At 40.7% G+C, this 13,498-nt stretch overlaps 1 protein-coding gene across 2 annotated transcripts in view; it reads right to left on the bottom strand.

The window, feature by feature from the left end:
* Nucleotides 1-13,121, bottom strand: part of LOC117500159 (netrin-G1-like) — a 56,960-nt gene extending 43,839 nt beyond the window's left edge. Inside the window, exons 1-2 of one of the 2 annotated variants that reach the window (XM_034152890.1) lie at nucleotides 13,043-13,121; nucleotides 6,872-7,515 (exon numbers count right to left, since the gene is read on the bottom strand). In XM_034152890.1, coding sequence (XP_034008781.1) covers nucleotides 6,872-7,129 — 258 coding nt within the window. In that variant the 5' untranslated portion in view covers nucleotides 7,130-7,515; nucleotides 13,043-13,121. Of the gene's footprint in view, nucleotides 1-6,871; nucleotides 7,516-11,650; nucleotides 12,010-13,042 lie in introns of those variants that run through there. The other variant, XM_034152891.1, reaches the window with a different exon arrangement.
* Between the last annotated feature and the right edge of the window lie 377 nt (nucleotides 13,122-13,498).

The following is a 13,498-nucleotide window of genomic DNA, read 5'->3' on the forward strand; positions in this document are numbered from 1 at the left end:
TATCTCCAGCAGTTTGGTTCCCTGAGGTGTGAATGCATCTTTCTTATCCTGCTTTCAAATTCAAACCTAAAGGGAAAAGGGAAGATTTAATATCTTATGTAAAGTTTGTTGATCTAGAATTTGAAACCGGATGAAAAGTGGGAATGTGGTCAACTGACTTTCAGTTGTTTTTCTTTCAGTAATCTGCCATTCAAATTGAATTCAAAGACTGTCAGAATTACACTTATTGTAAGTAAATACTGAAATGTAGACTGTGCTTTTAACCCACCCTATTATTAAGCAGTGGGCAGCTACTATACATCTCAGTGCGGGGGTCCTGTGCATTGCTCAAGGTACCAGTCCACTCCCCATACTTTGTTATTCAGGGACTTGACCCAACAATGCTACCATCCAAGTTATATTATACTGCGCTACTGCCGCCCCATAATCATAACAGCTGCATCCTCAAATCTAATTCAAGTATCTGATTTCAACAATGGATTTTCAGCTGGCCATGAGCGTCACTGGACTCAATGCTAGGTAAAACATGTTTGCAACAGCTGATTATTAAACGTACTCCTGCCTGCAGTGCAGCTGTGTTATTTCATAAATATGTAATCATCTCTTATGACGATAGGGGAGGTACCCTCTAAAACATTGTAAGGGAAACAAGACTTGGATTAAACCAACGTCACAATTTCATGAAACAATGTGGGCAAACATAACATTAGACTCCACATGGGTTTAACTGCCACCATGTTTCATCATACTTGAGTTCAAATGTAAGATAGGTAACTTGGATATTAGAGAACTAACATTGGTATGAATTCATGTATATGGATAATAGACAATATTTGTATTAGTGAATTACAGTCTTTTTTTATAAGCTATATTTCCAGTAACAATAACTATTATTGTAATTTTTTTCTGTGAAAGCAATAGTTCTGCTTACACCTGCAGAAAAATATTCCAAACTGTCTTTCTAAGTGTTTTGTCTGCTTAGAAATTCTTTAAACGAAAGAATGCGTATGGTTATAAGCGCTCCGTATTAAATGGCAAACATGCATTTAAATGTTAAGCAGCACAGAAAGACTCTGTCTATTCAAACCACAAAGCCCATCGCTCTCTATTATGTTCTCATGCATAATTCATCTGTGTTTGTATTTACAACCCTCTAAGAATTAACCTGTCTCAGATCCTAGGGAATAATGCCGACACATCTCCCTCAAGTGCTCCCCTCATACAGCGTCCAACCTCCACATGTTTAAACAAGGCATAGACATTGTGCATCATCAGCTGCCAGAGAACAAGAGACAGGGAAATTAAAAAGCTGGGACACAAAACAGGTGGCAGGCGAGTGAAAGAATAAATGATGACTCCCCCCCTCTCCGGGCGTCAGGGGACATGTTGCATGTCATCTCAGTGTCTTAGTACGCAGTGGTGCGGTGATGATGTGCCGAGCAGGGCCAGTTCAAAACAGAGTCAAGGGCACAGGGTTGACAGGAAGCTAAACGCTCCAACTGTTTGCTGTCCCCAAACAAATACAATGTATGGATGAATGAATGCAGGGAACAGGGATCAAAGAGTTATGACCTCTGAACTGCTCTGTCATTTAAGCAGCTAGAGTTATTCAAACTGGTTTTCCTCACACACAAGCTGTCTGAAATCGCTGTCTATTGATCCTAGCCTTTTCAATAAATGATGGCGGTCCAACATTGTATTGAAGTGTCAGAATTGTGTTAATATTATTTTCTAAGAGATTGATGGCATCAGCAATAGAGTGACTTGTGGACAATCTCCCCTAATCCTACACATCTCAAATGAGTAATATATGAAGTTAATATACTTGGAGTTTTGTTTCCTGCTATCTAATGATATTTAGTTTGATATGTATTGTTGTTGTTGTTGCTTCTCCAACACATGAGTGAACAGAAACAATGACTTAAGAGAACCACAGTTAAAAGAGGAGAAGGGGGAAACTTATAGGAGCTCTATTACGCTCATTAGCAGGTTTCTATTTGTAATGGTGTCTCTACTGTGACATGTCTCCATACTTTAATGTTCAAAAAGCTCTTTATTGTTCTCATACTGCCTCTTTTCACCCTCTGTCTGAAAGCAGAGCCCAGTCTGCTCTGATTGGTTAGCTTGCTGGCTGTTTTGTGATTGGTTAACCGCTTGGAGAAGTAAACAAAGGAGTCCAACGGAGTCGTTTCAGGCAGTGGGGGGAGTAAGAGTGTGGGAGAGAAACTCCCTCTTGGAACTGTGTGATTTTAGCCTGTGCAGACTTCTGCACCATGTACATGCACAACAACCTATATAACACACTACAGGAAATGGAGACCCCCAAAAAGCATTATAGGGCCCCTTTAACTTGTGTCGCGTAGCTTTAGGGTTAGGGAATGATCAGCTGAATATTGTCACAACACACAATATGGAATTCATGTATGCTTTCACTTTGCAGTCTTAACCACAACCTTTCTCAAGGCGTTATTAGCATCACATGGAAAGCTTCTGTCTCTGGTTACACTTCCTGTACTTTCTTGTATCTAAAACTGCCAGTAAGCTCAGTCCAGACAGCGAAGAGCTCAACGATTTAACTGGCAAAGCAAGTTAGAAGGCTAATATATTAACACATTGTGCTGGACATAGAGTTGAGGCACTAGCTGTTCTGCAGATGTATTATGTATGTCCTGACCTCTTGGCCTACATGTAGCAAAGGTTACTTCTTTTGTCTATAATCGATTAATTTCTAAAGTCTATTACGTCAATTCTTATGAGCATGTAAGACACAGATTGAATGTTCACAATGGCTCCCGTCATTGCCAGCTAAGATAAGTCTGCTGCATTGACTGTCAATAACGTTGCAGTCTCCGAGCAGCTTAGTAGGAGCTCTCGTCTCGTCTTTCCTTCCTAAGCCTCCGAGGGGCCGTGTGGTGATCTGAACGCCTTTCATCCATTCTGAGAGAACTGAATAAAGTTCAGAGGAATTACAAGAATCCACCCAGTCAGACTCGGAGAAGCTGGAATAAGCACCATTACTGAATCAGTCTCACAAATGTGTATACAATTGCCAACGTGACGGGGATGAATCAGCATGGCTGCAGATACTGTGGAGCATGTGGGCCGATGACACCTAACTCAAAGCTCACATTGCTTCACTTAGATGTGTTGCCAGATCACTGGAGATGTTGTGGGAGAACAGAGAGTCTGTCAACTTCTTCCTCCAAGATTTTCCCTGCCACAATTCAAACCACCACACCATTGAGTGAAAAGTTTTCTAATCAGCAGGGTACTAATCCAAACACTACTCCACCATGGCAGTCTCCGTGAGAAATGCTTCACAAGGGTGGTCTGTTTAACAAAACAGAATGTGTTTACCCAGCAGATTCACATTGTGAAATTTTAAGACGCTGTGGCAGCCATCTGCCAAACGCTTATTTATGTTTTGTGGAATAAACACATCCATGCCCATTACTTGGCATCTACAAATGATTTGGTTTGACTCTGAATTGCATGGAAATTAAACCTCCTCATGAAGCAAAGTAATGACCTGCCACCTTTGTGAATTGCCATTAAATCCACCAAAGCCAACCTGATTTGGACTTAAGGGAGGGAGAAAAGCGCTGTAATTAAAAAATACTCTCATGTCTGCTAACCATATCAAAAATGAATATGAGAGGTTTTTTAATGCAGATGACGTTCAGCAGGCATTCTTATGCATTAACAGATATTGTTAATTAAAGCCCATGTGGTGCAATAGTGTAATTAATGTCTTTCCTACGAACATTCAAATGGGTCTGATTGGATCATTTGTATTCATCTATGAACATTCTCAAAATCATTCCTCATTAGTTGCAACCAAATGCATGAATAAGAAATATTACACATTTGGGAAATGAATGGAAATTCATCTATCTTCTTAAATAACAGCATACGTCTATCGATGTTTTAGCTTGCCCACTGCCTTTAAGTGGAAAAGATATGAAAGCAGTGTTGAATGATAGTGAGTGACAGTGCCACAGCGCACCACAGGAGAACAGCTTTAATACCAACACCATTTTGAAGAACCCCTGAAGGTCTGCAGCTAAAAATAAAAACAGGGCTAACTCCCTGATGCAGAACACCTGTCCTAGACACCTTTTTTTTGTGGACTCTCTTTTATTACTTTCTCTAAAGAGAAAGCAGGCTTGGTATTAGAACAAACACTGAAAACGGTTTTCATTACCATTTCATCCAAAAACATAAACCACCTCAAACCTAGACTTATAAAAAAAATCCACTCTTGAATGATTAATGCCCTTTTTCGGTCAGCAGAGCTTAGTTTGGACAAAAAAAACATCCTTGAGCGAAAAAGATGGCAATCAAAAACACAAGACAGAGGGAAGGGAGGGTGGACGAGCCAACCAGGACTCTTCGACCGTCCGCTGGGAGGGAAACCAACTCCTGGGGAAAGTGATTAGACTAGGCTCACTGCAGGCAACTTAGTGATTGGCTAAAAGAGCCCATTTGCATGCTGCTCTCATCTCCAACAAAGTCTCAGGAAGCACCGGTGGATAAGGTCACCGGTGTCTGTCTGCCTGTGTGCCAACTGAGAATGTAAACAGATCAAAGGCACCACAGCCGTTTAAGCGAGTGCACAAGGAGCCTGCGTTTCTGATCATCTGTACAATGATGACCTCAGATTCATGTCAGAGGTGATCCTGTCAGATGCAGCGACGTATGAACACTCGCATAACACAACCTTTTCGTTAAGTTGAGGAACAGCTTGAATTGGCAAATGATACGAGGTGTGGATATTGCAAATTCTATATTCTACCCGTGATCACTCATGTCCTGTTATTAGAGATTGATAGTGTTTGTCATAAACAATTCCCTCTGAGTGGGTGGACAATCCACACCTTCGATGCCTGCTGTAGTTCTACTACAATGTGGAAAGGGCCATGGCAAAGTTTAGGCGCAATCCAGATGTCTACATCTTACATTGTTGGTGTAACAGTAGATTAACGTTTAGTGGTAGCAAAGTGTTTTGTGGTTGACTAAAATATATAGATCGATGGACTTTAAACATACTAGCTTTTTGTTAGATTGTCTTATTGAAAAGTGTCACACAACCTTTCTCCCCTTTTATCAGGGAATGATAGGGTGTGTTCCCTGGACACGTAGTGAGTTTACTGAAGCGTCAGAGAAGCAGGACGCACAACTAGCAACATTGCTAACATCAGTTGAATTTCAACATCAAATCAAATCAAATCAAATCAAATCAGGTTTTATTTATATAGCACATTTAAAAGCGATTTTTGGTCGAGCCAAAGTGCTGTACATGTAATAAAAACACATTACTACAATCACAATAAACGACAATAAATTACAACAGATATATATAAAAAAATAGTCATGCTCCGCTCTAACTAGAAAGCCAGAGAGAAGAAGTGTGTTTTTAATGTAGAGATTTAGTGTAACATCAAAATAGACTCAACTAGCATGTATCGTAACCATTATCATTTGAAACTTAACAAATGTCCAGTAAAACAACTTGGTTTATTAATCTTAACTATCAACTATAAACAAGCGTAATACAAGAATATTCAACAATATTGTAGGAATGTTTCAATTGAAAATATATAGACAAAGTTGTGCAAAAGCAACGTCAGGTACCAACAGTTACTGTAGCCAAATGAGGTACCAGTCTGACCAATTTGACTATGTGTCTCTTTATACTCCATGCGTTATTATAATGTGCTTTTTGGGATATTCAACTGATGATAAAGGTTTTACTGTTTGTTTTCATATAAAGCTTTACAGAACATAACACCTGACTAGCGACTTGCTTCTTTTTCATCCTACAGTGCCATTAAATGTCTCAATGCCATCTGGAGCTGCACAAATTAAAACTCTCCTTTTTAAAGATACTCATTTTAATTGGTAAATATTTACTTTCAGGGGCTCTCAGTGGGCACACACGCAACTTCTAATGAAGCACTTTAGAGCCTGTGGGCTCTTGCTGTTTCCTTTTGTGTGATTCTAGACAAATGCAACCTGCGGTTGAACTGTTGATAAGGGCCAATGAAACACGACGCTGAACACTGCTGTGAGCATGCAGTGCATAACAACTGCGCCAGTACAATTACCCTATCAGTGGTAAGACTGATCTACTGTGTGTGTGTGTGTGTGTGTGTGTGTGTGTGTGTGTGTGTGTGTGTGCGTGTTGTACGTGTGTACGTGTATACGTGTGTACGTGTGTGTGCAGTTCTAAAATAATAGTCATAATAATGCTTTAGTGTTTGCAGGCATATTTTTTTTGGCATGTGTCTGTGTTTGCTTATTAGAGCTAAGTGGTCAATTTAAAAATTGCCATATTTTTGGACCAAATACCTTAATTTGTCAACATGCTGTAAATGTAAAAAAACATTTTGAAAGAGGAAAATAAATAACTTTAAAGTTCTGCTGCGTTTTATGATATAGCACAAAATATCTATCTATTCAAAGAGATTAAGAAAAAAAGATCTCGCATTTATGAAATGGCTCATTAGAATATGCATAAATGACTATATGAGGCAAGTACATTCTTAACATATTACAGATCATACGAGAATGCTGACTTGTTGCTTGCATGTGCTGTACATATTAGGGTGCTGATATAAACCTTTGGATCTTAACACCTGCTTCTCAATGATTGTTTAGCATGTATTGATGTGTTTCTGCATTGTGTCTGTGCTGCTTCATGTAAGTGCATCCTAGTGTGCACACTGTTTCAATGTGCACATTAATCTCTGACGCAGCAACAGCTCGGCGCCTTGTATGCACCGCTCTCTATCCCTGACCCAGTACTCTGTGTGATCCTGCCTACAGCCTCATTTGTCTCCATCACGGGACGGGCGAGGTTACTACTCACCAAAGCGCAGTACGTTTCTGGCGGATCTCCACACGTGATGTTTGGGGGGTCGAGGGCCACTCGCAGGTACTTCGTCATGTCGGTGCCTTCTGGCTGACAGGCCATGTAGTCCCACGCCAGTCCCTCCTCTGTATAGATCTGGAACTTACACACGTCATAGTGTCCCCAGGCCGCGGGGTAGTTTTGCATGGCGTGGGCCACGCTGGTGCACCCGGCTTGAAGAGCGAACAAAACGGGCCAAAGCATCGCTGATCTCATTCTGTGTGTTTTTTGTTGAACTTTTAGTTTTTACAGCTGCTGCTTTGTCATAAAAAAATGACAAAATCCTTGAGAATTTTCTAATTCAACTTCAGCCAAATGGTGCATTTGGGAACTGTGGCAGCATGTTGCTACTTTTGTATGAGCAGCTTCAGGCAACGATTCACCCCCATTTAGTTATTTTGTTTTTTCGATTGCTGCCACTTCTGCCTGGTTGATGAGGTGTGTCAACAAGGGGCTTTTCACAAGTGTTGGGTGTTGATGAAAGGGTCAACTAACGGTAAGATGTGATGGGCAGAGGGGAGTGACACTCCTCATAAGTCAGCGGCTGTCAGATGTCCTAGCTTGATCTCCTCTCAGTTGTGGTTTTTGCAGCACACAGCATCCTATAAGACAGAAGAAAAGGACACTTTGGTGAATTTAACAGAACATATAAAGCATTTGAGACATTGTTATTATTACTTTTGAATTATATTATATATTTAAAGTTCTACATGGTTTAAGGGCACTGAGGTGGATAAGATGTGCGTCACATCACCTACTCACACACACATACATCATTTATACACAAAGACAATGCAGCAATCCACTATTTATACGTTACCCTCAATAATAACCTTGCCAAAATCACTCTATACAATTCAAATCGTGCTTGTTCTGCAAAGCCTAATCTCCATTTTATTTTCATACAAAAAGGCTTATTTCCATGTGTCATGTCACTGCATTTAAGTTATTGCTTTTACCGATTCTCTTGCTCCTTTTACTGCTGAATGTGGAGTTGCCTTTGTCTCAAAGCCTTCAGAGGCATTTGGGAAATATCAAAGTAAAATTGGGAAACAGAAATGGTCTATTTGAGGGATTGTATGTTTCCCGGAGCTATCACAAGCCATCAGTCAGATGGCCTAACTCATCAGGTAATGGTGCCTGGCAGCAGTCAGTGGAGACACACACAATCTCAATGTCTCAGGTAAATGGTCTGTGCGGTAGTGGAGCAAATAATATGGAGCAGCTATAACAAAGCTACCTGCAACAGAGCAATGCAACATTTCAGTAAATAGGAGTTAGGTGTTAACAGTCAATGTGCTCAGTAGCCGGAGGTTTGTGAGAGAAGTCTGTTGAAGTAGCCGCTAGTGGCTGTTCAGAAAAATGTACTTACATTACAATTGAACGTTTGTCTACTTAGGACCCAATTTCAACAAGCATGAACGGTTATCCTTTTTAAAAGCCCATTACAAGTTTGCAATGTCACATCACATTTATTCTAACGCAGATTCAGACGTAAGCTGTGCCTGTCACAACCAGTGGGAACATGCCTTTCCCTTCAACAGCTTTACTCCCTCCCCATTTAGGCTACAGCTGTGACTGACAGTCAGTGCTGAAATAAAAAACGTTTCTGGTAAAATTGGGTTGGAAGCATGTGGAGAGTCTTTTATGTTCAGAGGAAAAAGCTTCTTTTGGATTTGTGTCACGAGATTACCGTTTTATCAAGAGATGATCAAGTCATATACAATTAATTAAGGAAAGAGTTTCAATAAAAAAGGTTCATCGTGTGAAAGGACAAAGATATGGATCACATTGTGGAAACAGAAACGTATCTTAATGAGTTGCTACAGCTCACACACGCAGACTGGGTTCTGTGCTCCCTGCTGACATATGGAGGCATTAAAATTCAGTATTTTAAATTGGCCATCTTGTCTTTAACTGAAAATGGTGCCAATTTGAATACATTTGACCACATCTAAGGCAATCACCTCTTTCCTTTTCCCAAACTAACGCCAGTTTTACAAAAATGACTACGGGCGTGAATACATTCCAAATATAATGACAGATGTTCATCTGAAGCAAAATAAATATCTGCACTACAATTCAGGCTCGGCAGACCTTTCAACCTGAGCCATGTCAGGAGGTTTGAAGGCAGGCTACATTTAATAGACCTCTGGTGGGAGAGGAAAATAAACTGGTGAAAGAAAAATGTAAAGGGAGGCAATTTAGTGTTTTAAAAAATGCTCATGTCAATCAACAAGACTCCTAAGATGAGGCCAATTATGAATTTGATAACACGGCTGGAGCTCTGAGTGATGAATGAGCGATTTCTCTTGCGTGTATCAAAATTCATAAGTATAAATGTCAGTCGCTGATCAGCGATGCGTCACAGGATGGACCACTCTCCAACTCACATGGCGTCACACACACACAAGCACTCAGACACACACCTATATTCGTCCTTTCATAATGCTGAGGTTGACTTTCATTATAAAGACAGGTAAATTAGGTACCAGCTGCAGTGTCAGGGAGGTTATTTCTTTTATTTAAAAGGGAACATTCAAAGCTAATAAGCGACAGCAAATTGAGCTGACCGCAGGGATATTGGATTTAATTCACAGACACTTGGAGTAATGAAATCTACAGATGAAAGGAACATGTGTCAGGATGCACAGTGAACCTCTGTTGACAGATACCATTCAACATCAGAGCACGGCAATTTGACAAGAAAGGGAGTAAATCATGCGGTAACAAATGTTTTAAGACCAGTTTTCAGTTATTGTTTTAATTTAAAAAAAACCTACAACAAGTGTTTTGATACCATCTTGGCTCATTTAAATCCAATAGAGAGGTGCAAATATGAAAAAAACATTTATTATACAAATTACACTGAAACTATAAATATACAGGAATTAGAAACTACTCCTCTTGTCTCCCCCGCCTTTTCTCGTGCCACTATAATGCAAGGAGGAACTAAGGAATGTCATAATTTAACTGAGAGAAATATGAGGTCAGATTCTATATTAAAAGTCATAAATATTTGAGCAGCTCTCCGTATGCAGGGAGAGAGAGAGAGAGAGAGAGCTTAGGGTGACCATCCCACCCTCACCCTCAGCTTCCCCCTCTTTCCCTCTCTCTCTCATTTCCTTCACTTGTTTTTGAAGCCTCTGAAACACCCCCATGTGTCCGCTTGCATTCCATCCCCTGGGCAGCTCAAGCATGGCGGAGTGTTTTAAAAGTCAGCAGGCAGCCGTGCCCCGTGGCTTATATTGCTTACAAACTCCCAGCCAGACTCTTAAAAACCATGGCGGATGTATTCTATTCATTTTATAGTAATCCCGCTAAAGTGTGGCTTTGCTCTCTGTCTCCGAGTGTGGCTTTCTGACCTCCTCCTGGCTCCTTTAATGAGCAAAGTGGAAGAGAGCTGTCCATGGTTCTGAAATACTATGATTCACAGTAGTACACCTGTACCTTAAACACTGTCGTTGATTTCAAGATGACACTATTATTGATTTCAGTATAAAAACAAGAAAAAAGCCCTTGACAGCCTAAACTGATGCCCCATCTGCGGTTTACCTCGCAACAATTGCTGTTCTGTTGTCTTGCTGTTTCTGTATCGAGCACCTGGTCAGGATTTTGGATGTGTACACGCACAATGCCGCCTCGTTGTGTTTATTGATTTAGCTGACTTCCAACCAATAACTTTTGATCCATAGCCAGTTTGAGCAGACTGATGCTTTGTGGCTGGCTGATGAGTGCAACAATAAACGTGTTAATGCTTCCAAGGTCCTCCGCGCCAAGAACCAAACCCTTCCATATGAGTCCCAGTGGGATCCAATGGCAAGCAGAAGCATGTCTGTACTGGCAAGCATTTGTCTTCTCATTGTCTTTCACTCCTTCATTCTTTCTCACAGGGTCTCTCATTCAATCGGTCAGCCCTGCTCTTTCTCTCTTCAAACCCTTCTCCATTTCTTTGTGTCTCAACGGCACCATTACTGCACTAGATCTATAAGCACATTAAACATCACAATTACTGTCCAGGGGCTCCACCTTTAGCCTCTGAAATCGGAGTCACTTTTTATTTACAACAGTGGCTGTCTGTGCAAAGAGCTTTTACCCTGGGAGGATGTGGTTGATGTGGAGATAGTGTGAGGGTCCCTCAGTGAGGAGCCCAGCCAGAGAGGCAGTGGTGCAGCCTGCCTGCACCACTGAATGCCACACATGAAATCTGATGCCATACATTATTCAAAGTTCTTCTCCTTAACCACTAACATGCAAAAACGCAGAACATGTTGCATACATTCTAAAACATCTTACATTTATGCAATCAAAAACACACAACAGAGAGCAAGGGAAAAGTCCAACGACGTTATAGTTTGTCATGTGATAAAGCACGTTTCAAAGTAAGATGCACAGAAAGCAACCATTAGGCACACACTTAGATATTTAACAGGAGCTGTCTCGGTATGTTCTGGGTCAGATTTTGCGCAGAGGCGAGGCACACCTATATCTGACTTTACTAACCTGCTGCGCAACAGGTTAAAGTCCCATTATATATCAAATATTAATCGGAAAAATAATAGGGATGTTTAAGTGCATACGTTGTTTTTAGGCTCCCGTATGTTAAACAATACCACTTCAAACCTGATTAGAGTGACAGTTAACCTACACAGCCCACTGTGATGACTCTATAACTGTGACGGTGTGCACAAAAAGGAAAATGAACAATATGAATGCTCAAAGCTCGACAATACTCACATTTAAATTCGCTCCTGGGTCGAGCTGCTCATTCAACAAGTTAACAGCCAAAAGAAGTTGCAGCAGTACTTTGATACGCCTTTGAGTGATTCTTCTCTTTCCAGATTATTCAAATTTCAACAGATGAATCAAGAGAAGCGGCATTCAAATGAAGAGCTAAACGTTTTCTCTCTCTGTGCTTTTTTTTTTTTTACTTTGTTTTAACTTTTGAGTCTCATTAGAGTAGCTTTACTGTCCATATTTTGTTCCGGGACTTGCTCCCATTGAAACCTTTCCTTTCGCGCCTGCAAACGCCGCCAAGTAACGACAGTCCACACAGGCTGTTTGGCTTTACGCAGCACTGCTCTTGGCGCAGCATATATCGGAATGGCGCACGATAAATACTTCAAGAAGACGTTAAGGGGATTCGCAGTGGTCGCAAATGCATTAAAGTCCATCAACGCGTATGAAAACACATCCTGATGTTGAGCAATTTATGGAGGCTTTTGGATAGATTTGATAGTGTAGCCGAGTTGTGGACCGTAAAGGAGGAGGGAGATAAGCAATCTTCCTCAAATGGAGACGCTATGTCCAGTTACATACGAGCACTCCGCGGGGTCCTAAAGACAATTCAGACTTGCTTGTAAATCTCAACTTCAACCATTGTTTTTTACGACGTGGTTAAATTCGAGCAACTGCGTAAAATATCAAGCCTTCCCTAGAGTCGTTTATCTAACGATTCAGCCTCAAGATCTCTTTTTTTTCATAGTAGTTTATATTGTGTTTTAAATGCAACTCTGACTTTATCTTAGAGGGGATGCTTTTGGAAAATCCCTGACAGCATATTTCCTCCCGTTCACTCATATGAAGGAAATCATTTAAAACTAATTAACATGATTTGTTTCGTCGAAAGTCGAATCTTATATTTAAAGTTGCTCCAAGATGTCAACAGAGTCAAACTGTGGTACAGCCTCAACAGATGCAAAGCCAATACGCACTGACATCAATTGAAAAACAGTTAACACATTTTCGACTTCAGCAAACAGTAATTACAGTGTTCAGCTCTGATAAGACGTGTCATCTAACGCCGAGCAAACCACACCTATGAGTTAACTCATTGCGATTTTATTATCACATTTAGGATCCGTCAACATGACAGGGATGCATGTGGAGAATAAATCAACCAAATCTTAACAGAGGCAAGTCCTCAGGACATACATAAAAAAAGTACACAATTAGAATACATTATTAGTTGGAAGGATTGGATCGCCGAAGAAACTAAACAAAAATATCTGGAAATATAATATATGTTAGTTGTTTTGTTGACGCTCATAACAACCTGAGAATAAAGACGAACATAGTTTCACCGCTTCAGAACTCGATGTTTTCGGAAAAACAAAATAAATATCTTACCTTCCATTAAGATTGTGTGGATTTCTGCGCGTGCAGAAAACGGAAAGGGAACAAAGTCCTCCAGTCGAAGTTGTTGGTGTCAATAGTCGGCGAATTTTGAAGGGAGAGCTGATAGAATAACTACAGTTAGGTGCGTATACCGGGCTCCCTTGGCGAAGAGTCATAGGTGTCACCCTCTCCACTACAGGGTGCCAAGCAGCACGGCAAACAGCCGCGGTGACGGGTCGCTTTGAACACGCATTTTAATTGAGGTGTAATGCCAACTGGTGGAGATTGCACGATAAGAACAACCGCGCCCACCTGAAGGTCACCACAGTAATTGAGTGGACTGTATCCCATGTCGGTGCAAAAAAACTGAGTTGTACATGTGTACACTAGACCCTTATATTCTCAAATCATATTTTAAGAGGTGTGTAAATTGATTGGGTTCCATCGAAGCCACAAAGCAACCACGGT

Source organism: Trematomus bernacchii, unplaced genomic scaffold, assembly GCF_902827165.1.
Source record: "Trematomus bernacchii unplaced genomic scaffold, fTreBer1.1, whole genome shotgun sequence".
NCBI lineage: Eukaryota > Metazoa > Chordata > Actinopteri > Perciformes > Nototheniidae > Trematomus > Trematomus bernacchii.